The 27,898-nt window shown below is 36.4% G+C and overlaps 3 protein-coding genes across 4 annotated transcripts; 2 read left to right on the forward strand and 1 right to left on the reverse strand.

Annotated features, from left to right (window-relative positions):
* The first annotated feature begins 9,492 nt into the window (after positions 1-9,492).
* On the forward strand, positions 9,493-10,054 carry LOC136408237 (cuticle protein 6-like). The gene is made up of 2 exons (XM_066389113.1): positions 9,493-9,507; positions 9,563-10,054. Exons 1-2 carry the CDS (start codon positions 9,493-9,495, stop codon positions 10,052-10,054), a joined length of 507 nt encoding a protein of 168 aa, XP_066245210.1.
* A 3,161-nt stretch (positions 10,055-13,215) lies between these two features.
* LOC136408540 (synaptotagmin 1-like) lies at positions 13,216-26,103 on the forward strand. Its single transcript, XM_066389579.1, has 11 exons — positions 13,216-13,537; positions 15,186-15,412; positions 16,120-16,227; positions 16,277-16,416; positions 16,510-16,605; positions 17,599-17,793; positions 17,864-18,040; positions 24,073-24,190; positions 24,248-24,381; positions 24,431-24,662; positions 24,716-26,103. Exons 2-10 carry the CDS (start codon positions 15,193-15,195, stop codon positions 24,620-24,622), a joined length of 1,380 nt encoding a protein of 459 aa, XP_066245676.1. The 5' UTR covers positions 13,216-13,537; positions 15,186-15,192; the 3' UTR covers positions 24,623-24,662; positions 24,716-26,103.
* osi (electron transfer flavoprotein regulatory factor orsai) lies at positions 24,950-27,441 on the reverse strand. 2 transcript variants are annotated; one of them, XM_066389578.1, is made up of 3 exons: positions 27,423-27,441; positions 26,882-26,959; positions 24,950-26,822 (listed from the first exon to the last, which is right to left on the reverse strand). In XM_066389578.1, exons 2-3 carry the CDS (start codon positions 26,933-26,935, stop codon positions 26,613-26,615), a joined length of 264 nt encoding a protein of 87 aa, XP_066245675.1. In that variant the 5' UTR covers positions 26,936-26,959; positions 27,423-27,441; the 3' UTR covers positions 24,950-26,612. The 2 variants fall into 2 exon arrangements, with proteins under 2 accessions (XP_066245675.1, XP_066245674.1); XM_066389577.1 differs by lacking the exon at positions 27,423-27,441 and adding an exon at positions 27,131-27,226.
* Positions 27,442-27,898: the final 457 nt, after the last annotated feature.

Consider the following 27,898-nt stretch of genomic DNA (forward strand, 5'->3'; position numbering starts at 1 on the left):
CTTTGTAAACAATGGAATAACACGATTGCCCCCGTAATCATTGATTATGACCATTTTCCTTAATTTCAGATATATGTGGAACGGTTTCAATCCAAGATAATGATTTATTTAGTCCGAAATTATAACTCCTAAATTATCTAGTTAGTTTTGAACGATAATTTCCCCGGAAATATGCTAAACACGATTATTTCTAGCTTTGAGTGGTGGCGCATTTACACAGTTCTGCAAACATTGATAAATCAGACAAACACACATATGCAAAGTGCAATCATTTACAATTACATCGGTGCATGGAGGACATGTTGCCGCATTGGAAAGTATTGGTAAAATATTTTTTCCCGATAGATGAGTGAATTGCGGGTAAAATATGGGTCCCCTTTGTCGTTTCAAATTCTTGACTTTTTTATCCCGAGGTTATAAATCGTTGTTGTTGCCATTTGCCAGTTTTAGCCGCTGGAATAATATTAATACATGCTATCAGACAAGCTCATTCGGTCAAAATTTAATTAATAATATTCCTTTCATAATGCAAAATGACTAACGGTCCGAAAATCCTGCTACACACACACACAGTTATGTAAATTTCCATTGGGGAAATTAAATTTTAATAACTTTTTAATTTCCATATGTTTTACGATTGTGACATTGCAATGTAATAGAGTATCTCAAAAGAGAAGGAAACCTGAGAATGTAGTCTCAACACCTGTTTGATATTATAACTGTTATACGACTCTATTATTAAATGATTATTGTATAAATTGTTCGAGAGTAGACTTGACATAGAAGTTTAAGAGAAGGAAAGAAATTATTGTACAAAGTGCTAAATAATGTGTAAGAAAATTCCATGGTGTAACAAATTTCACATAAGCAAGTAACTTAATTCTAATTTCTCGACGTACTTGTAACTTTTGTGATATCAGTGTAGGAACGGTCCAAGACCTGATTGTTAGTTTGGTTTCCTATTATTTTTTAATAAAATAATTATACTTTAACAAATGGTTTTCCTCCCTCGCGCACGGATTTGCCTATCTAAACAGAGCGGGCACAAAAAGTAAGTTTTACGTCCACGCGGTGACAAAACGTCACATTCTCACAAAGAACATGTCTTGTTTCTGCGTACAAAACTCGTCTCTCAGGACCCTTTTTCATATCTGGGGCCCTTCTGGGCGAGGGTCGTAATGCGGAATCCAAACAATCACGCGGAGTTTTTAGAGTTCTTAAACTTTTACGGCCCCCATCGTATTCGTACATACGAAAATATGTACATTTATAGTCGGCGGGTCCTGTTTTAACATGCAAAACGATTTCAGAGGATTAGAGCCTTTATTACTACTCCCTTTGCCCTTAAATCCCCTAATCATAAGAATACATAGAGTTTCATTATAGACTTGCAGCTCTGGCTTCTGCTACTGCCTTCAAATGAGCTATTCTGGCAGCATAGACCTCAGGAACTTCTCCTATGGGGCTTCTAGAAATGTCTTCCGCCAGTATTGAGGCGATGGTGGTTGAGCTCGTGTGGTAGACACTTGGAACTACCGGCGTTTGAATATTTACCTGAAGCGGTCGTGTTCAATCCTTGCATTAAATTTCAGTGAGAAACTTGCCTGAGGTTGCACAGTTTGCTTTACAGCCTGCTGTTGAAAAATCAACACGTTCTCGTTCAACGGCAATTTCTCTTTAATGTACCGTTCTTCAGGAGGCAGTACCGGTAACACTGCAAGGGCATCTTTATGGGCAGCGAAATGGTAAGTTTTGGCCTTTGCAACTTCTGCAGTATCAGGGGGCCGAATCCCCAGCTGATGGTCTGCAAAGGGTCCTGTCCATTTTTTTAAAGGCTCGTCGGTGATGGGTTGGGTTGAAACCAATTGGAAAAGTACGAGGCAAATTGCCTGTATACAAAATTATTCATTTGTCATCTTATAAGCACACACAACTACACATGACATATATACAAAACTTACCAAAACTAATAATGGTTGCATGACTGCGAAAGAAACACTATTAAGTTTTTCACAACACTAAAAGTAAATTTCTGACTAGAGGACTTTTTATTTAACTAAATAGTAGAAAGTGCCGAGCCATTAAAATGTCATTGCAATGTCGTTAAAGAATTAATTTCGTGAATAATTTCAAGTGTTTCGGAAATGGAATTCGTGCCAAATTAATTAAGACCATTTTGTAGAAAGGGGGATTTGCATTCTTTAGGAATCGCAACTAATTAAAGGTCAGCGTAGAAATAGAAAATAAGTGCCTTGAAGATGGTAAAGAATAAATACTTAAGTAGGTAATTAAGAACTAAGGAATTTATTTTAAAAAAGGAACTTGGTGTGATTGTTTATTTTCGAAATACCTCACAAAAAAGGGAATTTTCCCTCGATGTTATCACAGCTTTGACCCCTTTATTGGTACTGTGATGCCCTAGATATCATAGAATTCATAGAATAAACTTAAAAACCTCAGTGGAGTTAGCTGAGTCCTTAGAATTTTTTACAATTTATAAAATTATAAAAACAATATTTTAATGATTATATAACTGTAAAACTACATTTGGAGAAGTTGGTGCCGTATCAGGAGGGTTTTAAGAAACTCGTAACCCCATTATTCCTAATTTTGACAAATAAACTGAAGGTTTTCATAATTAAGGCCAGTGGCCAAACAGATTTCATTTTGTAGCTAGTTATATAAAAAAACAGGTACCTTCATTTCACAATTCCATTACCAAATCGTTGGTTAAAGCTACTTCGTATGCGGCAAAATAAAAATTTTACAGAAAAGTAAATAAATTAGAGTGAAGTAGGAAAATACGTTAAAACTTTATTAACCTATAAAAAAGCTATTTAAAAAAACCAAATTCAATGATCATTACCGTCACATAAGTAAGTTGGTACTGATGGTACCTACGAACAGGTTGATCTTGTTTCAATGTAGGAAATGAAGTTTCTAATTAGAATCCGGTAAGGTTGCTTAGAAGCAACATTACATTATCACGTACTGCGAAGTTCGATTCAGCACAGGTTAAAGAGATTTACCCAGACAACATAAAATAAAAGATTTTACAACACGTCGATGTCTTATTGAACTTACAGAAGTCAATAAAGTTAAACGCATGCGCTACTAAGAAAAATATTTGACGTAATACTTACGAAAATGTTTTTACCGCACTCGATTTCTAACCGAACGATTCAATCAGTGTGCGGTAAAGTATCACTCTCCGCACTTGTTAGGTTTTGTTATGAACATAAATGACACGATATTCCCGGTATTGTCAAGGAAAATCGAATTTTAAAAGTGCGATTTTTACTTGTTTTCATCCGAGCACGCCGCTCCCGTACGAAACCTCGTTACGTTTCCATTTAGTTAATCTTCAGCTCCGCACGAACTTTTTCAAATTTTTTCGACATTTTCTGTCGAAATTTGGTAATTTCGCGAGCAAAACGAGAAAAGAGGCGGAGACGCCATTACTACTGACAACCAAAGCGTTATTGTTGTGTTTCCAAAGCCTTCTTAACCCGAAGCGTCGCTCTTATGTGACGTATTATTGTAAAATGACGTATCGATTTGTTTCTACTGAACTGAGAATTATTTTTACAAATATTTTCGCAATTTCGTACAATTCATAACGAAGCAAAATCAAAATTGATCTATTACACGCCTTTTTGCATCAAGCATAGCAGGTATTTCAGGCCACATCGAGCGATTAGGAAATAAAATCAATGTTAGAATAGATTTGAGGACAAAACACGCACTACATTCAAAACTGAAAGAGATAAAAACACAAAACGAAAATTCATATGCCTTTGAGGTTCTGGAAACAATAAAAGACAAATATTTTAACTCATACCTGAAGAAAAGCGTGGAGTTTTGGTGGGTAGAATCATGGCAGAACGGAAGTGGACGAATTTACCATTTCTTGTATGCAGAGCTCCTTCTGATGCTCTGTAAGTCAAAAGCAAAAATATATAGACATGATGAGACTTATGAATTACTATAAGCAGTCAAAAACCAAAATCTGGGACTATCTCTTGACAAGCATCTCGTATTTAGACAGGTTAGTTCAGGTTAGTCGACATAAATTATTAGAAAAACTTCTCGTATAAAATCAGTAGTAACTCTTGCGAAAGTCGCGGAATTATCAGTAGTAATTTCAAACGAAAACTTTCATAGACAGGCTGAATAATCGTATAATTTAAGGCTCTTAAGACAAACGTGTTTTGATTGCGTAAACCTTAAAGCAGCCGCTTAATTATAGGAGTAGGCGTCAGGTTTAGTAGGCCCATAGGAAAAACTTTACAATTCTATTGAACTGTACAATTCACGTGTGAAGATTAACCGTCCGTTCTTGCGGTTAAACTTATAGAAAAAGCAAGCTTAAGATATAAAGAGCGATAAAACATGCAGGACATGTCTCTGAAACAACCGGGCATTCGCTTGACTAAGCTCATGCCTAATTGTTATTGATTTCTAAGCTAAATAATTTAATTATTCAGTGGTAAATTTGAAAACTGATCAAAATATCCCCATGTTACGGGGCACAAAAAAACATTTTTGTCCAAATTAATACAGCGTGGAAAAAATCTTTCGGTTCAGTCATAAACGATTAAAATCCCACAAATGTATTGTCTCTTTTTTATCAAACAAAAAATACCCTAACAACGATTTAATGATCATGACTTTGGGCGGCATGCCCCGCCCTAAAGAACTCCTCGCTGGCTTCTTTTATCTCCGGGGTATAATCCACGGCCACGGGAGCTGCATGCTGTACAGGTAAAAAAGATGCAATTTGGAACCCTCCTTTTCCTGAAGTGTACTTATAGGTGGTTGGTACTCCGCGTTCATTAGGAATTGTGTATTCTCTTATAACATTGCCATCGGGGAACCTTTGTTCCCCCGAGAGGAGTCTTTGAGATGAATGAAGTATTTATAGTCCCCTAAGGTGCTTTGGGTTGCACACACGTGTCCGCCGTTGAGGTGAGAAAGAACAAGGGCCATTGAGACCAGCTAGGCAAGGATTTATATAGAGGAAATTTTTTAAAATATATAGAGGATGTGGTGCTAAATGTACTGCAATGAGTTCATTTTGCTATTGTTGGTATTCCGAAAGGCAGTTGAAGACTGATTTTGTTAGTCAAAAGAGAAGTTTTATATTTATGGAAGCCTTCAAACTGGTTCTTAATTATGGTGTAAATATCCATGTTTTTCAAGATTTCTTATCATATTTGGTGTGTAATTGGGCTAAGACCGCAATAAAAAGTGGTCTTATGCAAATTATGGAAACTGAAGCGTATTTCAAACTCTAATCCAGGCAGTAGCAGAATAATAAAGTCATTAAGTAAGAAGCCCGCCCTCCTCATGTATGAATCCCCCAAGTTGATAATCTGGAGCGTTTTAATTAAAATAGACATGCATACACTCGGAAACTGGATAAAAGGCCGCAAAATCTTCTGAATTCTAGGCGACGCGAGTGCTATCTCGTCGTGCCATTTCTTGGCGGCACTCGCTCCAGGCGAATATTATTCCAGATGACATTTTGACTCTTCCCAAATCCCCGGAAACAAAAAGATTTGTATCGATATTACCCGGATTACTACCGTGATTTATGTTTAAAGCTGCGACTTTCCACATAACTTCAGCCATAGAAAACAGAGAAACATGGAGAAGCGTTAATGAAATCATGCTCACTAGCGATATTAACTTTGAGACCTATAGAATGTTATGAGAAATATTTATAATATGTCTGATATGCAGGTATATCCCTAATTCAAGTCAAAACAAAGGAATTGTGCAAGTGGAAGAAGGAACTCATGAGTTTTAGTATGCCTCCGACAAAGACCAACAACGAAGTGGGCGGAGTCAGTCTGGCCGGGATCTCCAGTTCGATGCTTAGATTAGTATCGATTTCGCTGCCTTCGCGGCGACTGATTTTTTAAAAATATTAGAGCAAAAAACACAAATGTAAATAAATGGAAAAAACGAAAACAATAACTCTGCGCCTTAAAATCGAAATTCCTTACATGCCTTACCTGCATTGGTCAATGTATTTATTTTCCGATATTGTTTTAAATACGATAAAGGATTCATTCCATTTCGTTTATCAGTTGGCCTCGAGTTTCGACTCAGTCTTGGTCCCGCCAAAAGATTATAGTGAATTCATATCATCATATTCATCAATGACGTACCTAAATTATGCTATGATGGGGAAATGTGCATTAGTTAATTAATAAGTATAAAGTCCAAACTAATTTAATTCATCTCTAGAACTTATATCAGTATAAATCCGGAAACGGTGAGAGATCTGGCAGGATTTGGACTGACTCCGCCCACTTCAACCGCTAACCTTGCAACGCACTTCGTTGGTCTTTGTCGGAAGCATATTAAATTTTATGCGTTCCTTCTCCCACTTGCACAACTATTTTGGTCACGTCTATGCATGTAGATTGCTCGTTTTCCCCTCATTATCTTTTTTAATCTAGAATTTTTTACTCAAGTTCGATTAGGTTTTAAATGTACTTTCGCCTGGTTTTTATTTTTCTTTCAGTCCAGGTTGGTTGTTTCTATTTTTTTTTTCCAGCAAGTCTTACAGCTTGATCCAAGTTAATTTATTCCCACGTAGCTTGGCTATTTTGCACTATCTTTCTCAAATCGTGGTATTTTATTAATAATACGGCAATTTTCCCGCGATTTAAGATTAAATATTTTCGAGTTATGTATTTACATTAATAAATCGTGATTATAGCATTTAATAGCACGTAATCATGGTAACTGCGATTCAGTGGCTCCATAGATTAAATGATAAAATGATTAGTCATAAATGCAATAATTCCAATACAGCTGAACTAAATATCAACATATCACATATTTTTAGAATCAGAAAAAAGTTGTATTAAGCTGTCGAAAAATCTGTATAGTGTTTCATTAAAAATCATCCAACTTTGTATTTACAGTATATGAATTTGTATTATGTGTTCTCGAGAGAATTACCCCGAAAACCTGTTTCGACTCTATTACCTCTCGTCAGGTCGGTTCATCTCTAGTCAAATCGATTGCACAAATGAAGACCAATTTCTGAAGAACAGTATTGAGTCTGAATTTCCGCAAGAGCTAGGAGCAAGAGCGCTACTCTTCTGGCTCTTTTGTGAGGCTTTGAGTTAGTGCTGCTCTATGTTCTTCCTATATTTGAAAACTCAAAACCGTTTCTTCCTTGTCTCAACAATTTAATCTTACACCCATTCGAACATTTCTTCCCTTTTTTCTGCAATTGGCCTACTACCAATCTGCCTCAATTCAAGCATTTTACATATTCATCTTCCATACATTGTAGTTAGCAGTCAACTTTCGTTTTTTTAACACTTTTTCCTAGGTTTGGAAGATTGTTCCAGAAATATTAAAAAGGGTTTTACGCCCTAGTCCTTAGGAAAGAGTCAATATTATTCCCAATTGATTTCGACCGAAAATAGTGTGCAATCAAACCATTCCAACAAGACCTACTTGTGTGAAGCGCTACTCCCACATAGAATAAACGAGAAAGTAAACAATCCGCCTCAAACGTTTAGAATATATTTACAAAGAAATAGATGACAACGTAGTTTTTTTATTAATTAAATTAGGGATTGTTTGATGAGGGTCTCCCTCCCCTCCCCCCAAAAAAACGGGACATACAATGTGTCCAAATTAAGAGGGAGTCGTATGGCGTCTAACCAAAATATATCCAACAAATATATCGTGTACCTTTTTGGGTCATTAAAACGTAGAGAGAGAAAGGTAAGGATTAAAAACACATTTAGATTTCCCTTGTTAATGCAAAGCAGACCAAGAACAAAACAGCAAAGGACAGGACTGGACCTGAACGCAATTACTTCTTTGGGTCTAATTCAATTTTCCTGTACTTATGGTCGAAACCGGTCCTGCACTTAGCATCCATTTCAGGTCGAAAAAGTGCTTTGCATATTTTCGTCCCGGTTCTCAGCAACTAATTCATTTATGTTGAAAAAGCTTGCGGATCTGGGTTTCACATATTATGCTAAACTAGTGTTTTTACTTCGTTAAAGAAGGAGCCAAAACCCCGGAACGGCTCTAAGAGGTTCAAGCTATAATGCGGAAATCTGAGCAACAGGAAAATAAAAATAATAAAGCGACTAAATTTCCCCCAAAACGAAGAGAAATTCTTTCTTGCAGACGATGAATGATGGCTGTAGCTGACAAGTGCCGGGATAAATACAAAATATATTATTCGGGTGGCGACAATGGGAGCGGTATAATGCACGTCGCGGCCATATTTCAAAACCAGGGAACCCGGGTTCGCACACGGGACGTTTCCAGGAAAACTGTCGCCCCCAAAGAAAACTTACTCGCCCAAGATTTCCCGTGTAGATTATTTATTTGTCGTCACGACAAAACAATATGCGGAAGATGAAAAATCGTCTTTCCGCCTTTCGGAACGCTCCCATTTTAAGAGATCATAGTTCCCGATTTATGGCAGCAAATTCCAGCTCATATTTGTACAAATCTGTAAGAAAAGTTTTCGCCACAAAAGTAAAGTCTACGTAGAGGGTGCTCAAAATGCAAATTACTTTGGGATGTACCCACTCTTCTTTTTAGCAGATTCTTTAAGGCGTCTTAACAAAATATTAAATTAAATAAGTTTGCTCTCAGATATTTGCCATCATCATCCCTCAATAACAAATTATCAGAGCTATGCAGCATTTCAGTCAATAAACTAACATATTCCCGGAGTTTATAAGTAAACAGCAAAGAAATTTATCAATATTTCCGAACGAGGTCTTCCTAAGGAAAGCAACTTTGATACATTCGCTTTACTAAATTTTGTTGAATTTGTTTTTTGAGTAAATTAATTCAGTGTTAATAAAATCGAAGCTACTCCTTTGAAAAACATCACAAAACTGTTGTTTTTCCCTTCGAGCGTAGGTCCGACAAGATGTTTTATTTAATCGCCTTTAGGTCTTTTCAGTTAAAGGTATTTCCCAAAATATAGCTTTATAATCAGATATGCCAACGACTACGATACTGTCCTCAAAGTTAACTAAAAAGTTGCCTAAATGTTTTTTTCTTCTAGTAGGGGGGTTCATAATAATAACCCGAGAGTCAAAGGAAATCACAAAATCTTCAGAGAAATTTACATTTAAGTCTCCTCCCACGATAACTTTCCTTTTCGTTAAAATCAAGATTGCACCAAACACCTCAAGAAACTCGGGAAATTCTGCCACGGGAGAATGATAGATTGTGACAACATTTATCTTAATACCAGTTAATTGAAATATGGCCATGTCGCAGACTCACCATAATGGCACCCAAAAAGTGTTCATTTACCCATAAATTTTACTTTCGCTAATTGAGTCAAAAATGTGATTTCTTAATGAAGGCCATTATAATCGTATTAATTTCTAATACAACACCTTCTAAATTTTGTTTATAAGCCCCACACTTCCATCATTCACCAGACATTCGTTCTTCGAATTTCAACACAGCAACAAAAAAATGAAGCAATTCATGGTAAGTCTCATAATTTTAGGGAGTTTTTTAGAATTGCAGTAATTTTCTCTAACAGATCTTTTTCTGCATTGCGGTCTCAGCCCTGGCTCGCCCAGACGGTCTTCTCCCAGACCAACATGCTCATGTCTCCGTCACCCAAAGCACCGATGGTACCTACAGGTTTTTCTCCCATGTAACTGACTCCTTCAGATCTGAAGAACGGTTCCCCGATGGATCTGTCGTCGGAGAGTACTCCATCACCGACCCCAATGGAATAATCCAAAGATTCAAATACACTGCAGGAGCTGAAGGTTTCAAAATCATCGAGGGCCCAGTGCCAGTAGCTCCAGTTGACGTTTCTGTGCCCGTGCAAGTACCTGCAGTCCCAAATGTTCCTGTCAGTGAGTACTCAGGTCATTCGTCAGCTTTCGAAGGGGTTGCTCCCAGTGCTCCAGCTGTGGTGACTCATGAGGTGCCAGTACCTGTGGAATACACTGCTGAAGTTAAGGCCGCAAGAGAAGCTCATCTAGCTTTGCATCAGGCTATAGCTCATGCTCTTGGACATTGATATAAGTAATAAATGTATGATATGAGTAACAATGAATCTTCTTGTGTTTGAATTTTACCGTGTTGCGTTGGAAACGACATTTTCAAAACTTTCATGCTCGCAAAATGTTTAAACAAAACATTTTGAAGCTCCTTAGTAATGTGTACGATAATCATGACTTGCACAAAGAGTAATTCATCAAAAGTGATTGTAAATAACGTGTCACAGACACAAAAGAAAAAGCAGGTACTTGATAAGATAATAATTCAGTTCAACATTTTGGACATGCACAGAGTCATGGCAAACAATAGTATAAGCCTCTCGTGCAACACCAGTAATAATATCAATAAAATCCCTGTGCGATTTCAAATACAACAATTCAGTACATAATATGAAATTAAATAAATAAATTTCAAACCTGAATAAACAAAAATTTATATTTAAAGCTGTGTGTTTGCGTCGGTTTCAATGCAGATCGGGGATGCACCGATGGATGGAAATTACGCAAGTTATTAACCCGGAACAAATAATATATTTCCAAATTTAATAATAAAAGTAATTTGCTTTAGCATAATATCAACTGAGCAGTACAACCGTCAGTACTTAAACACAAACAAAAACAATAAAACCGCTTTGAATTATTATCATTTTAATCGGTTTTGACTCGCCAAATTGGGGTTTTTTGGGGAGAATGAATTCGGTTGTAGGCGGATGCATTATAAGTAATAATAACATCAAATTAAATTTATAATATAATATTATTGGAGCAGGTTTTAGTTAAAAATAAAGATATTTTATGAGGGTGATGGCTAATTTTAACCACAATATATACACATCTTTAGGTGGTCCTTTAGGAATTCTAATCCCACAAAAAGAACTATATAAGCCCATCCGTCAACACTCTGTCTTTCACCACCAACCAGTGGTTCCTCAAGTACATTGTAGCACCCTCCAACAGTGCGTCCGGAAATTATTAACACTCTAGCAGCAACCATCCCTCGAAGCGCCCCGGGGGAAGTACCGGAAGTACAAGTAGTAAGAAAGTCCCATTTCAAGGTCTATAGGGAGATGGAAGCTATGTTGCCTAAATTTTATTCAGACCCATTAAGCCCCGGTTTATCATAACACAGCCACAACCACTATCCAAGTTCTAGTCTATCATAAATATTGGTTAAATTACCAGGCAAGTCCTTTAGATAGATCGGAAGTGGTCAGGGCTACGGCTGCATATGCAGCAGCTTTAGGACGTATGAGAGCTGTTGTGATATATCGAAAAAGGGGTTTAATAAAGTGTTTTTATAATTAATAGTTTCCTTTAATTTTAAACCATTCTCGAATTTGTTAATGGAGAATTAACAAACTACAATTATTTTTGCCAGGAGGCTAGTTTTCATAAATACGAGTTTCTTGGTTTACTTGTTCTGGAAATGCTGCCTAATTTTGGCCATAAAACACACACTGGGCGATCCTCTAGTCACTGCCTCGATAGGTTATGGATATAAAAATGGAAATTTTGTAAATGTGCTAAAAAGACCCTTGGCACCCGATTGTACCAGTGCGTGACGCATCTCTGACCACAAAATCACATCATAGGGACACTCATGCCCATAAAAAATCTCTCACTTTTAGTAAAATACTCGTGTTTAATTTACATCTAATTCTTCTAGATCGCTGGTGAAGGCAATCCACCTGACACTTTTTTAAGATACTGACCAGTGGGATAGCAGCAATTTAACTCTTTAAGATCTACATGGGCTTTTATTTATTATGCGTCGTGTCAGAATCTCTTTGGGCAAAAATGTGTTATTAATTATCAAAAAACTCATGAGATTTCGTCTTGGGGTTCTCATCGAGCGAGCTTAATCCCCTCGAAGTTCTCCGTCCTGGTTGAATGGGATACCAAACTTACAAAAGTCTACTTAAACTCGTTTTCATATCTTCGTCTCCACTTGCAGTTAAAATGGAAATTTTAACAGATAAAAAATATTATACTTGAAACCTGGGACTTGAACCCTAGGCCGAGTTTAAAAGTAAGGAAGATAAATGCAAATAGGCGCGACTGGTCTCCTTGGAACTTTCGAGCTCCAAAACTTTTTTTGGGAATTTTTATGCTTCAATATCTCAAAACTAGCTCAGCTGATTTCAACGTTTAAAAATGCTTTTGAGAGAGCGATCCTTCTATATTTTTGTGGAGGGTTTGCTTCTTTGGAATTATACAGATTTTTATATTTTGCAGGATGTTTTGAAGAACTATAACCCAAACGCATAGAACAAAGATTAAAATTGAGTTAACTAAAAATTAACCACACAGTAATGGGAAATCCACGTTCTGCAGGTCCGTAACTGCTCTTATTTCACTAGAAACCATAACTGAACATGAATAATAATAACATTTTAAATTACGTTTCGTAGTTCAGAAAGATGACTCAAAGTCAAAGTTGGAAAGTAACCTTTTCTGTTTATGCTTAATTTTAGTAATGATTCTAATGATAATAATAATAATGATAATGATGATGATGATAATGATAATATTAACAAGAGTAATAATAGTAATGATGATAATAATACTAGTTTAGGATAACGTATTCCAGAATTTCATTGTTTTTCTAACAGGTAATGCCTGCCATCTATTGCTGAAGGGAAAATTGAAGTAAAAACTCACAGAAAACTATCTGGGTGAAATATTGATTTGCGGGAATACTGCAGTGCCTAGATTACAGGGTTGCATGTGTCTACACAGGCTCCATCTGCGGGTGTCTATGAAGATCCAAGAGGAAAAACCTGGATATGAACAATAATTTATCCGGCCGGAGCTTGAGTTTCACTACTACTCTCTCTTTGAAAGAGAAATGACAATGATAATGATAAATCACCAACACTAATTTACATCTGAAAATAAACCTGATTGAATTAGACATCCCATCAATTGCATATAATTGTATATTCCTCTCCAACGCAAACATTCCCAGCAAGACCCAAACAAGCCTTGCTTACCCACATTATCCCGCCCACTTCTTCGGATCATTGACAAATTACAAAAAAAAATTAGTTCCCACAGGACCATGCGCCTGAAAACCGCGATAAGAGCAGTTTTTGCGAGCATTACGTTGCAAGCACCCACGCACCCCTAATCATATGTAATAAATGAGTTTTCGTTCCTTATCATCATCATAGTCATATTCCGTTCTGAGCTTGCTGTATCCGAAAGATTTCGACATCGAAACGCCATTAAGGGACCTGCTTTAACCGTGGCGTAATAAATCGTGGAAAAGTGGAAAATCTCTCCAAGGGCTGTCCTGCGTGAAAGCGGCAAAGGTATCGATCTCCAGAGTCTGGCAGGGTGCTGTCGGTAGCCATATTGCCTACTGTTAATCGTCGGACGCGTAACCGAAAATCTCGATTGAAAACCCGAGGAAAATTGGTGAAACTCGTGCCGGATCTCAAGTATAATGTTGCGACATCTCTAAGACATCTTCATCAAGGAGTAATAAAGCCTCCACAAAGGTAGGTGTTGTAACTTCTTGTACGTTCAGACTTACATAAGTAAGTTATATTAGAAAGACAACAATAGCTCGGTTAAGTCGAGAAAGTCAGGATGAAAATAGCTTCTAATAAGGTCCCATGCAAAATCAGCAGAAGTGCAATTGCAGGAAAGGGGCCACGTTGATGCTAGTTTTGTCAGTGAACTATCGATTTTCCCCGAAAAAACCTCTTGAATTTTCATGCAGAGGTGGTATCGACCTCTTAAATCCAAGAAGTCCGGGATTCGTAAGGTTAAACTTAGTTAACAACAAAGAACGAGGATTTTTGATCAATGACCCAATTAGAGAATTAAAACGAGGCACTGTGGAAGTAATTTAATTGCCGTTATAGAGATGCATTAATTTGTGTTGTAAGAGTGTCCGGAGCCACCACCAAGTGCCGTCAATAGGAGACAAACCGCTTAGGTTTGGACTGCAGAATCTTTCCATTGCGAAGGTGCAGACGTTCTAATTGCTTGGAAAATCTACGCTGAAGGATACATCGAATGATGCCTCTACACCGAAGCCATAAATCGGCAGCTTTTTGCAGAATCAAGAAAGATGCAACAGCAACCCAATGCAAATAACACCGCTTGACATGATTAGACCTCACTGAAAGTTTTAGAGGGCAAATATGGAGTTCAAGGGTTGGAAATGTGCATTGTGCTCAAAATCATTGAATTTTCCAAATATTGAATATCTAAATTTCGTTTTGCTTGAAGCCTTACCTGAACATGACCGCCTATTGCTGTCCATTTCTGTCTGAGGCACTGCGAAACGCCATAATAAGCTCAAAAATCGGCCATTTTCCGTCTTTCCCTAGAACGAAGCAGTTAAATACTGACTTTGTATGGAGCAATTAATAATAGAAATAACGTAGTGAAAAATGCTTTTTAAATAGAAATCGCGAAAACGATTTACTTCTAATCAATTGCAGGCGAAAGCTTGTCAAATTGGCATTTGAAGCCTTAAACTTAGTTTCAACTGCGGCACTTTCATCAAAATTTACCTCAAAATAATTTAATTTCCCTTTTGAGTTAATTAGCCAAAAAGGTCACAAAAACTAACGTTTTTTTGAAGATCTTTACGTAATCCCAATGGAAAAAACCCGAAAATACCACTTCGAAAACTCACATTTAGACGACAGTTGTCTTCACGAAAATTCGCCATTGTAAAACAAATGAGCGATGAATAGTAATGGTCGCGAAGCGCAAGCACGCCATTGGCGCCAAACTGACATCAGATTTTCACTTTTCAGCATTTTCTATTGGTCGGAAAGAAATATTTGAATTCGTCCAGGAAACTTAAATGTGCAAAATGAGAAAATGACTATTAAATTGCAATTCTCTCCTTTCTGCTTTTAAAAATAACAAATCTCGCTTCACACCTCTAACTAATTACAAAAGGCAGCTCTAATATCAACCACGTAGGCACACACTGCCTTTTTTATATAATGTTTCCCCATATTTATGCTTTACGTAAGAAAATTGTATATTAATTGTGTAAGTATCAGTAATTGAGGGATATCTTGTAAAAGCAGGAATCGCAGGCTTCTGCTACAACAAGTAGCTTAAGTTAAAAATTCGCATAGCACTCAAATGAAATTTAAAAAATTGACTTTTTTGTTTTAGAACCAAAATGGCGCCACGCGTAAGCTTTGTCTACAAGAGGGCGGCGCCCGAACCCCCTCGCGAGACCATTACCACCACCACCGAGGCATCCCCTAAACTACCAGATACGAAGCAGATGGAGATAACTACTACGATGTCTCCCACTGGCGTATCGGGAGAAGGTCCTCATATCTTTAATAATAGATCATATCATCCATCTCACGGTCGTACAACCCCATCGGTACCAGGTAGAGGTAAAACTAACTAAGCGTTTGTTGCACACACTATTAAGATTATACAGACTCGAACACTATTCACTATAATTAACACTTATAGTTAGTGTCGCTTAGTAAAAGTGCATGTGATGGTAGAATTTTGGATTTTATGTTAGAATGGTACCGTGGATTGAACGACCTTTGCTGCGAATTTTCGCCGTCTTCCTTGTTTGGCGTTTAGCTAGAGGATCCCTATTTAATGAGTCCAAAGAGTGCTTAATGATCCATCAATACGTCCATGTCCCCTAATAAAATTTGCATGTTAAAGCCTGGGCCATTATTATTAAACAATTAAATACATTAACGTAATGGTCATACAATAATTAGTTGAAAAAACATTAAAATTAGTACATGAAATTTCAATGAACTGTGTTCTTGCCTAGCATTTTAGATTACCAGGCCTGATCGAGAAAAACCCGAATCTATGGGTCAGTTCAAAATTCCCATATATCTCCCCTGGTAAAAAAGCGCTAAATACACCCATTACACTGCAATTACACAAGAGCTTTAACTGAAGCAGCACACTCACACCGCACACCCCAAAATGAGCCACGACAAAGACAATTCAGAAGAAGAAAAGGACCCTCACACTCTGAAATGGTACCCCCTGTTTCAATACAGTGTGATTGGGGCCTGGTTCTCGTGCATGGATTTCACACACGTGCTGTTGTATATTACAGAAATTAAATCCAACGAAGGGGGTGCTGCCAAGGAAGTGCTAGACGCCTTCGACACCTTGCAGAAAGAGACCCACATGGAGAAATGGGTGTTAGTTACCATTCTTATTGGTAAGGTTTTCATGCTTCTTACTTTTTGTGTACTCGAACGTTTTTGTAGCTGTCTGTGCGATAATCTTGGGAGTATGCTTCTGCTGCATAAGAAGATGCTTCCGAAAGCGGCGATCGAAGGACAAAAAGGGCATGAAAGGGGCAGACTTGAAATCGATCAACTTATTAGGGTCTTCCTACAAGGAGCAGGTATTGATTTCGATCGCTTTTGGATTGCATTTTATACATATACAGTGTATTTGTGAAAGTTTTGTTCATTTTACAGGGCGTTTTGATTTTCAGGTACAGCCCGACATGGACGAACTAACGGCGAACGCTGAGGAACCTGACGAGGGCGAGAAACCAGAGATTCAGAAACTTGGAAAACTTCAATTTAAGGTATAATGATAACAAGAAAGTTTAGGCCAGTTTTGCTTAATTTTGTGCTTTATTTATTTTTTTATTTATATTAAAAATTGTTTTAGCATTTGTCTTATTATTGAGGTTGTCCATGATCATTAAGAGTTCTTATTTCGACGTTTTTTCCCTTAACTAAAATAGCTATTTTGAACAGCTTGGAAAAAGTACTAATTTATGTAACGAGCAGATTTCTGATGGTGAAAAAGGTGCAGTTACAGAATATCGTGATTTCTCAGTCTTTGATTCAGGATTTTTTTCTAATTATGACTTGCATGTAACATTATCATGCAGTATAAATATATGTTGTTTTACATTCCACCATTAGTTACGAAAAGTGAAATTTTTCGATGCAACTTATCATAGCCAGTTGTAGAAAATAAACCGTTTCAAAGCTGTAAATGGCTTGAGAAGTGCCAATTTAAATATTAAAACTAGAACATTTTTCTCGTGCTCGTTCTGCATTTTTGGTAGATATAATTTTTTTTCTTTCTACTTTTTCTCTTTTTTCCATGTCTTCCTCCTACAAGCATAGATAGATAAACATGGAAAGTTACATAGAAAAAAATGGAAATAAAATCAGTTTTTATAGTTATTTAAAAAAACTGTTTGAATAAAAAAGGGTTATTGCGATTTTTTCATTGAACAGCAAAATTAAGGAAAAATCATATAGGAGGCTGATTAGGAAATGCTATTTTTTGTAACTCGTGTCATATTACGGAACTTCGCTTGGCTCATTCCGCAGACTCTCACTAACCAACATACTCGTGTGTTAAGAACTCATAACAATACGGGTGTGTTAGCATTAGTTTTAGCGAGTACTCTCTCCGTTGGTATTGTTTACTTTCGTACGGGGTTGTGGGAAACAAAACAAAGACCATACCGTGATGGGAATCTGCTTCTTCCTTATTATACGATGCGGTTCTTAGAGAAAAATCAGCTTTCCGACTAAATTTAAAACTCTTCATATTCCAGCTTGAATACGACTTCAATCAAAACAGCTTATCAGTAACAGTAATCCAGGCCGAAGACCTTCCTGCTTTGGACATGGGAGGCACCTCTGATCCTTACGTCAAGGTTTACCTTCTTCCAGACAAAAAAAAGAAATTTGAAACTAAAGTCCACAGGAAAACCCTCAATCCCGTGTTCAATGAAACCTTCGTTTTCAAGGTAATTCGAATGCAATAAGGCACAACGTTATGAATGCAGTGTGTTTTCACTATAAAATCGACCATTTTAGGGTATTCCCTACGCTGAAGCAATGAACAAGACCTTGGTGTTTGCCATATTCGATTTTGATCGTTTCTCTAAACACGATCAGATCGGAGAGGTGAAAGTTCCACTATGCCAGATCGATTTGGCACAGACCATCGAGGAATGGAGGGAACTGCAAAGCGTCGAAGGAGAAGGTGGCCAGGTGATATCATTTTATTTCCTTCCTCACATTCTACATTTCTGCGCAATTCCATTAATACCCTTGTTGAATAATCTTGGGTGGCATAGAACAACCTACACCCAGTTCGGACCAAAGATGTTGTTTGCAGCAAAGTACACACTTTAATAAACTTGACAATTTCTGCCATCTTCTTCATATACCATAATATGCCTCAGAACTCTCAGAATTTGATGCAACTGTGAGAATTTCATTCATCAACTACACAGAAAATAAGGTTTTTTATTATTAAATAATGGTTGTAACCACACTGGCAGTACGAGGCTCTGACAACTTGACTTGAGACAGAATGTCTACGTGACAGAATGTTACGTCATAAATTCTACGAATTGTCAGAAATGCGTAGCATTTGAATCTTGAAATTCTCCTCCAAATTTAACTCGTGCATCGAAAATTTTAGATAATTCCAGTTCAATCTGGATCAGAAAAAAGCGTTCGTCCACTACGCGCCCTCGTGTTATTTTCATATCAAATTGTATTGATGAATATTACCGTAAAATTAATCAGTAATTTTCAATGCACTTGTTATGTTACGTATGATTATTTAATTAATGAAACTCCCTACAGTGGGTACATGAAATATGGAATAAAATCATTATTTATCATATCATATATACAGGGCATTTCAAATTCAATGCTCACCATTGGGATCTTGGAAACTAGAGAAGATACGATGAAATTTAAATGGGGAGTGAAATTGAACCATTTAGCGTTTGACCAAATACTATTTTTAAAATTTGAATTTTCCTAGTAATTTCGCCTCTAACCAAAAAAAACTAAACATTGGAAATTTCTTTTTTATTTTTTTGGCGTTATTTGACAAGGATACTCAAAATCACAAGCACATTTTCATTACCACTTTTTCCCAGTTACACGATGACGTTTACAGATTTACCATCCGACGTTTCGTCTTTCGGGTACCATCATAAACCCTGATTTTTTCCTATGAGCTCCACATTTGATTTTTCCACAGAAAAATAGTCAGATGGCAAATCTGAAAACACGTCATCGGATAGCTGAAAAAAAGCTGCAATGAAAATGTGCTTGTGGTTTTGGGCTTCCTCGTCAAATAAGGCGAAAAAATATAAACGAAATCTCAAATTTTTAGTTTTTTTTCGGATATCTTCGGAAGTACTCAGAAAATTCAAATTTTGAAAACGGCATTTAGTCAAACGCTAAATTACGCTATTTTGCCCCCATTTAAATCTTCGCATCTCTTCTAATTTCTGAGATCTCAATAGTGAGGGCTGAATTTGAAACGCCCTGTATATATGTATATATTTTTTAAATTGCTTTGAGACATCTATTTATATTTTTATCGTCTCATTTTTGATAATAGTGAAATCTGCAGGGTAAACCAGAAGGAAGAGATTGCGTCAACAAAAACATAAATTAGAGATTCTAAAAACTTGACACATTTAGAGTCCAAAATTAATAATTTATGAAGTATTATCATAGATAGGTACCAATTAAAGATGTTCTGTACGTTTGAAATGGATTTTTCATTTTGCCAAATTCAGGCTTTTTTCACATGTCTCAGACGGCGACTAACCTGAACTTCATTTTTTCATCACGAAGAAAAATCTTCAAGAGAGGCCCGGCTGGTTTTCTGGCAGGTTGAGATTCACCGAAGCACCTACCTACTCTTACTTTTGGTCTGATCTCCCCTTGGTTTTCAATTGGCACATGTCTTTGTTAATTTTTAGTCAACTTACCCTATGTATACCTTTTCCATGGCTGCTTCAGATGTTCGCTTTTCTTGAGCGATCCGCATTTATTCTTACTCTATCCAACTTTATCTTGTATTTTCATTAAATTCGGGCTTACTTCGAAAGTTTATAGGAATAGTTGATTTAAAGCTATTTAAAGTTAATTAAAAGCAAGTTAAAATTCGAAACTCATTTAATCCGTCACTACAACTTACATCAGTGAAAAGGTGAAAGATCTGGCGAACTCGCTCCGCCCACTTCGTTGTTGGTCTTTGTCGGAGGCATATTAAAACATATGCGGTCCTTCTCCCACTTGCACAATTCCTATGTCTTGAACTGGTAATACATGAATATCTTTTTTTGATTACGTAATTTGCTCTTTCTGGTTTCCGTGCACATTTCATTTTCAAATAAAAAATGCATAAATAAAATTTAAAATACACGTCAAAGAGGATTTTTGAATGTGTAATTTGATGAACAATGAGTTTATTCTGCAATTTATGCATTCACTGCGTATAGGCAGTTGCATCAAATTTTTGATTATCTCGTTCAATCGCTGTAATTTTGACTTTAGTAGATCAAAGGTTTCCTATATTATATATTTACTGCACTCGAAACGACTTAGGCATCTCACAACTTTTTTTTAGTAGACTCTTCATTCAGAAGCTTTAAAGCTGGCGACTTAAACTTGTTAACTGATAGTGCAGTTGCTTTTTCTTAATATTTAAAAGTTACAGCAGTCTAAGAAAAGGAAGACACTGTCCTAGACGCGACCCTCCACATTAACCTGGTCAATTTAACATTTTCCTCTAAGTTCGCGTTTTAAATTGGCCAAGTTATACAAGTTTACACTCTGTGACTGAAAGCAGTGGACATTTTATATTGACGTAAAATATTTTCTCTTTTTCCTAATATTATCTCGTTCTGCTTTGATTGGCTGTGTTTCTGGTTGTGCCCGGCGCATTTGTGCATGATCTGCTTCCAATACGATCACTTTACTGTTCACGTAAGTATATTTCATCATTTATGGTCTTTCAGTGCAGGATCTCCCATCTACGTTCATGGGAGATCTTGCATCACCTACTCATTTATGTCACAGCAAATAAGCGTTAGATAAGCTAACCTGAGCTAAATTTGTAAAGTTAACATATAGTGCTTATTTGCCTCTTAACTTATTACATTGTAGTGTTAACTGATTTAAAAGTTACGGGCAAAATTCTTTGTTAATCGATAATTTTTTTCGGTGAAGAATTTCGCCCTTCTTCTTGCATATTTTTCTAAACCTTCTCGAATATATTCATGCTGATATCGACACAATTTTATACCTATCATGCTATAAAAATTGTATCTAAAATATTGGCTTGTCTGCATTTAATTAATCACATTAATTAGGGATTATTAATTTAAGGTTACAGAACTTACACTTTAGGCCTTACTAAAACGAGATTGTTCTGCTTTAGCCCGATTAGACACTGATGTCTTCTGAGGGACACTTAACAGACAAAACACTTCAATACATAAATCTTCAATGTTTGCCCTCTTTCAATGAAAAATTGGAACTAACACATAAAAAAAATTCTGGATAAAATGGAGAATGTAATTTTGCTCAGGATATTAAGTCATATACAGGGCGTCTGGTTCTGGAGCTCAACCATGGCGATCTCTCTAACCGTAAAACATACGAGGTCGGTTGAAATAGGGCAAAGTTGCGCAATTTGGAGTTATGCTCTTTTAAAATTTAAAAACTTCGATGACTTTCAGAGGTATTCGAAAAAAACTGAAATTTTAGAAAAATTATTTTTTCCACAGTTTGTTCGACAAAGTATTTGAAAATGATTAACATTTCGTCATCGAAACGTCGCGTTTCAAATATGACAACGCCACGTTGTAGAAGGGGAAAAGGTGCAGGGATGAATTGTTAATAATTCTAATTGACCTCACCAAATAAGCTGAGGAAAAAATAAAAACCTTTTTCCAAAATTTTACGTTATTTCGAATACCTCCGAAAACCATGGGATTTTTTTTATTTTAAAACATTTTTGAACTCCAAATTGCGCACCTTTGCCGTAATTTAACCCACTATATGTCTTTTACGGTTGCTGAAATCCCCATAATCTAAAAACGGACACTGTATAGTGGGCTGAAATGTCAAGCAAAAGCAGTTGCTGATAACATGTCTTCAATTTTTGAGGGCTGAAAAATCGATTTTGGAGGAACGCCTTATTAATCGAAGTTTCCACAAAGTCTCGGATAAATTTTTAACCTGGAAATAGAGGGAAGTGGCTGAAAGTTTAACAAAAAAGTTGATTTTGTCCGGTTTTCGCGTGTTTGCCACCACCGTCCGCTCGGCGCCACCAAGAGAAAAATTGCTACAAACTATCGTCGAAATTATGATCAATTTTGTGTCTTTTTCGGGGTACTTTTCGAAGAAATACCTTTAGGTCTTAACGCTGAAATTGAAATCCCCAATCGCCAACCCATCGAAGATGCATACCTTTTATACACAATGTGATTCCCCATACTTTACCACCATTTACTGCAAAGATAAAATCGGCACCTTCTAGGTCTCCGTTATTGTAAGTAGCTTCAAAAATCTTAGTCCAAAGCACAATAAAGTAAAAAATATTTTGGATACAAACAAATCTACTCAAATTTCTCCTACTCAAACTTCTCACCATCTTGTTTATACTGATCTTGTTCCTATACAATTTTCTGCATGAAACTCTTTTTGTTGGCATCTGCATCTCTGGCTGATTTTTCTGAAAGTTTACATTAATTAACTTGGTCGGTAAAAGTTAAGTTTCTGGTGTTTTTAAGGGTGTTCAATAAATCAACATTCAAGTCGATTTAAATAGATTAATACGTAGACTTTCCGTTTTTATTGAACGCCGCTATACATTATGCACCGTCCATGTACTTTGTAAAAGCAAGATTTAGGGTGAAATACCAATTGAAATATTGGTGTGTATGCTAATTTTTTCTTCCAGCATGCCAGCACCGTTAGTTAGATAAACAGCACAGTACATTTCCTCTTTTTTGGAGCTTTAGTTGCGGAAACAAGACCTGAAGCTGACGCTTTTAGGTTGCTCTCGCAGCCTAAGACAGCTATCGCACCAGCAATACGCGACGGCGACGATATTGAAACGCTGGCGACCAGTTGCTATGAAAACTTTACTCCAAGACTTCGCTATCGCTAACCAATTTTACGAAGTTATCTGGCAAATTTCTCTATTGCAGACGAAGGAGCATTGCCATGGCAACGGCAATATTGAATTAACGAACGCGAGAATTGAATTAAATAGTGTAGCAACAGTTTATAATCTTTAAATATTTCTTCATTTACTTGTGCTTTCTATCTCTCAAGCAATTTTACTCCACGCTTTTTCTGCTACATATCTTCTGGCGTACTCTGACAAATTAAAATTATATGTACAGGAATGTTTTTCGATTAATTCTACAAATCTAATATTATTTTGTTCCTCAGTCATGGTACTATTTGTGTGTACCTATGTACGTATCCTTACGGTTGCGAAAGACAGCGCCTCGGTCTCGCGAGACCGATATCTTCCAGACAGCGTTGCGAACGCGTCACAGTTGCCTTGGTAACCAGGTCTCCATTGAAAACAATTTGCCGCCACTGCAAAGCTACGTTGCGTCGCTGCAGCGTCATCATCGCGTCGCTGTAGCGTCATCTTCGCATCGCTGTAGCGTCAACGTCGCATCGCTGTAGCGTCATCGTCGCGTCGCTGTAACGTCACCGTCGCGTATTGCTGGTGTGATAGCTGCCTAAACTTCAGACATTGGTCTTGTTTTCCCAGATAAATACTTCGAGCTACAGTAAGGTTTTGGTGCCACTAACATGTCCGAAACAAGGTACTTTTTCACATACCAATACGTTCAAATCAATTCATCATCTTCTTTTGCTGAACATGTCTATAGTGTACTGTGATAGATTTCTTTCATCAAACTTTGTCTCTTGAATGAATGATTTAACGAAAATAAGCTGGTTTGAGCTGGGTGTCTCAATCAACAATGCAGACAAATTTTAGATACGATTTAATTTGCTAAAACCCTTTTTTTCAGTGTACCCATCAGTGTTTGTTGCCCCCTAATAACACCTAAGTCTTGATTGCACATGAATCTCCGCACTGGTCACTACGATTGTGTTATTGTGTTTCACCTCAATGCTAATTTTTAAATATGAATGTGACAACTGAGATTTAGATGTCTTTAAAACCGCATACTAAGGAGCTTTAATTCGGCTTACTCCACCATAACTAATTGCAGGACAATAAGTTGGGAGACATTTGTTTCTCGCTGAGATACGTCCCCACTGCTGGCAAACTAACTGTCGTTATCCTGGAAGCCAAAAATCTTAAAAAAATGGACGTTGGTGGATTATCTGGTCAGTCATAGCTATATCTCCGCATTCCTTGAGCTTACTAAAACCTCCTGATTGCAGACCCTTATGTAAAAATCGCACTGATGCAAAATGGAAAAAGGCTCAAGAAGAAGAAGACCAGCATCAAGAAATGTACCCTCAATCCTTACTACAATGAATCATTCACTTTCGAAGTACCTTTTGAACAAATACAGGTAGAAATTGACCTAATTTGAAGCCGCATTTACTTATTAATTTCCACAGAAAGTGAACCTGGTTATCACAGTGGTGGACTACGACAGAATTGGCACTTCTGAACCTATAGGAAAAGTTGTATTGGGCTACAATGCGAGTGGAACGGAGCTCCGCCATTGGTCGGACATGCTGGCATCGCCGCGCAGACCCATCGCGCAATGGCACACCCTCAAAGATCCTGAGGATGAGAAGAAGGACTAAGCAGAAACGTCGCCTATTTAATACAGCCACTATTTAATGGGTAGGTGCTACTTTCATGGCGTCATTCATTTTAGTCGTTGAATGTAATTGCAGATTATTCAGAGCCCCAGAAAACTTGAAGAGACCTAGATAACCCTGATTGCCATTTGTTGCTGCGTATGTTTAGTGTACTTAGAGCTGATGATTTTTCCATTTGTGATGATATTAGTTTAGAAGCTTTGTCGCCTATATAGCAGTTCTTCACGGTAATAGAAGCGAACACTACTAAATGCAAATAAGTGCGGAATGAAAAATTTCTAATAGGGAATTTTGACAAGTCGCTCTATAGAAGGTTTGACAAGACAATAGGAACTTATATTAACTGATAGATTATTATCTAGTTGTCTATTTAAATTATACGATATCTATATTGTAAAAATAACGATATATGCACAAAGCTGCGGAATCCAGAGCTGGCTTAGATGCCTGATGCGAGGCTGAAACTTGCCCTCAAATTGGGGTAATGAGCGTCTACGTCCAATCCTGCCAATGGGCGTTTGACTCTGCCTCGGGCATTAAAATTAAGGGAAAATCGTTCAAACTTCATATCATCGCTGAGCTTAAATTCATCTGTCAACACTATATAAAAATATACTTACATATATTATTAGATCATTTCAAGAAACTAATCATGATATAATATCTTCTTAGTTGCAACATCTTTTGTGAACATCGAGTATGTAAATGTACATATTTAGAGATGTGTTTTTGTTGAGAAATCTTTATCAAGTTTTACATGTAAATACATCTGCCTACTCACCCAGAAATGGTAAGAAAGCACCAGATATACTATAGGTATTAGAACTTTATGTAGGTTTTCATAATAATCATAGGAAGCAGACTAATCATCATCAATGGTAATTTCCTTCTTGTAGAGAACTGACATTTTAGTGGCAAAACTCTGAAAATTCAAATTGACCAAAAATTCGCATTATAGAATTTTTTTTTCTCACGTAAGTTTTTATCATTGCTAATATGCTTCCAAATAAGGAATACCCACTTAAATCATACAAATTATTACATGAGGTTTAGAAAAAAAGTTAGTTTTAGTTCAATAATAGTCAGTTTGTCTCGTTCAAAATTATTACTTTAGAGCTATTTTTGACCTTGATGGAGCTTTAAATATAGAAGAATTTTCATTATTCTTCACTTAGATTACTAGTACCAGGACAAGATAATTTGAAGGGTGTGTATAAAGCTCTAATTATTGTTACCCACTTTAAATCCTCACTTTCCACTACCAAAGGTGAGATTATTACGTAGTATATTAGAGCAAAACCCTAAGGCCACAACAGTGGCAAATGTATAAACGTGTTAATGTATCATTTTTGACTTATTGTAATTGTTCCTTAGTTACAATTTATAAGTTTAAGTGACTAGTGTTATTTTAAAATGAACAATAAAAATAAATATAAAATAATAATTGTAAAATTTAAAATAAACTGTGGCAATCTTTTGCTCTTGTTAAAGTATTAGACAAAATAAACCATATCACCTTTCCTGTTGACCACAAATGTATTATTTTCCATTAAAACTTGGAGATTGTTAATTCAAAATAAACCTTTAATTGTTATAAAAGGGCAATACTGGGCAGCCCAGGATTTATATGACAGCAATTATCTCAAAACCTCTTGGGGATAGATGAATGGTTTAAATAAAAAAGTTATAATGTGGATGCAGAGGTATAGACTGATAGATATCGCATAGCACCTCCTATATATTTTCACACTTAGATTTGTCTGTGTGAAACTAATAACATTTCATGTAATATGTCTTATTCCAAATTTTCAGTTTTCAAAATGTTTCATCCCATATGCTTAAAATTATGTTCAGCTCGTACATCTACTTTCATCTTATAATATTTCCATTTAAACCGTTCTTCTATTTTTGAAATTTTAAGATAACTGCTGTCACAATTTGGGACACCCAGGGTACCATACAGACAAATCAGCTAGTTATCACTATAATAGCGTCTTTTCAAAGTTCGATACTTCTTGAGCATGTATAGGGTCTCAATCTCTTTGGCCACAAACTCCCCCTTTTTAATCATTTCCTCAATTTTCTTAGGATCAGTTTCTTCTCTATTTTTAAAGAAAGCTATATGCAATCTTTGCCTGAAGTAATTGAATCCTGCAGGCCAGTGTTTTCCCAAGTGTAACAGCTAAGATTTATAGCAGAAGGCTATCATTTAATTATTGTTATTATACATTAAATACTTACAGTTCTATACAAAGTTAATACGCGACTTCTTTGGGACATATTAGACATATTCATGGTGTTGAGAGAGAGATTAGAGACCTACAAAATGGTCGGGATTATTGTCAAAGAAATTGTTGTGAAAGGTATGAATTTATCGTTATAGAATCCATGGAAGTAGTTGTCATTGTAAAGGCATGAGAAAATGAAACATTCTTGGGGTGGCCCCATTGTAAAGGGATGAAACAAATTGAAATATACCTATTTACTTACTATTTACATAACTTTGAACTTGAACTTTATTCTAAACGAACAATGTACAATCAGGAATAAATATTATACATAAAATAAACAATATCCAGGCTCCCGCCATCTATTAGATAAAAGATGTCTGTCAGGGGAGCTTTCGCATTACGTATAAAACCGTCGCGATTGAGGTTATGTTTTCGTATTGGTAATATCGAATTTTTCTTACTTTTAATTAGACAGAATATTCCCGAAAAGACTGTACAACGCTTGACCAAAAATTGCTGAACCAAAATTAAGATATTCTAGGCAAACTTACCTAAATACAATGTTGCTTCGTTTGCCGTTAATACGTTGTTGCTTCGCTACAAGGCGCCAAAGTTTTCAAGTTAATATCGTTTTTTTCCAAATAATTGCTTTTCTTTGCTTTTATCGATTTCTATTAATTTTGGAATTAAGAGTTATTACATAATTTGGCATGTTAGATTTGGCTACTTAGATCACAATTATTATGCAATTTTCGAAGCGCTTGCAACCAGTATTGCAAACGCCTGCAGATTTCTTCTTCCTGTCAATTTTTAGCGCATGACAATAATGACATTCGTTAGTGATCTGACTGTCAGAGTTCTTCGTTTGTTTTCAGTAATTAATATATGAAAATTTTTAAAATTTCATGTTTGAAAAAGAAATATTATACTTTTTTAAAATTAAGAAGCAAAACAAGAAGAATGATGCCATTCCAGTCAATTGAAAGAGTATCTGTAGAACTGGCAACCACCGAAGAAAAGAAACTCG

This window comes from Euwallacea similis, chromosome 4 (assembly GCF_039881205.1).
Source record: "Euwallacea similis isolate ESF13 chromosome 4, ESF131.1, whole genome shotgun sequence".
In the NCBI taxonomy this organism is placed as follows: Eukaryota; Metazoa; Arthropoda; class Insecta; order Coleoptera; family Curculionidae; genus Euwallacea; species Euwallacea similis.

Bases quoted from the DNA above. Each gene is read 5' to 3' on its own strand.
- LOC136408540 (XM_066389579.1), top strand. From the start codon at position 15,193: ATGGCGCCACGCGTAAGCTTTGTCTACAAGAGGGCGGCGCCCGAACCC. The intron at 18,041-24,072 runs GTGATATCATTT...AACTAATTGCAG, and splicing joins TCGAAGGAGAAGGTGGCCAG to GACAATAAGTTGGGAGACAT. The intron at 24,382-24,430 runs GTAGAAATTGAC...TAATTTCCACAG, and splicing joins TACCTTTTGAACAAATACAG to AAAGTGAACCTGGTTATCAC.
- osi (XM_066389578.1), bottom strand. From the start codon at position 26,935: ATGAATATGTCTAATATGTCCCAAAGAAGTCGCGTATTAACTTTGTAT. The intron at 26,823-26,881 runs GTAAGTATTTAA...TATAAATCTTAG, and splicing joins TATTAACTTTGTATAGAACT to CTGTTACACTTGGGAAAACA.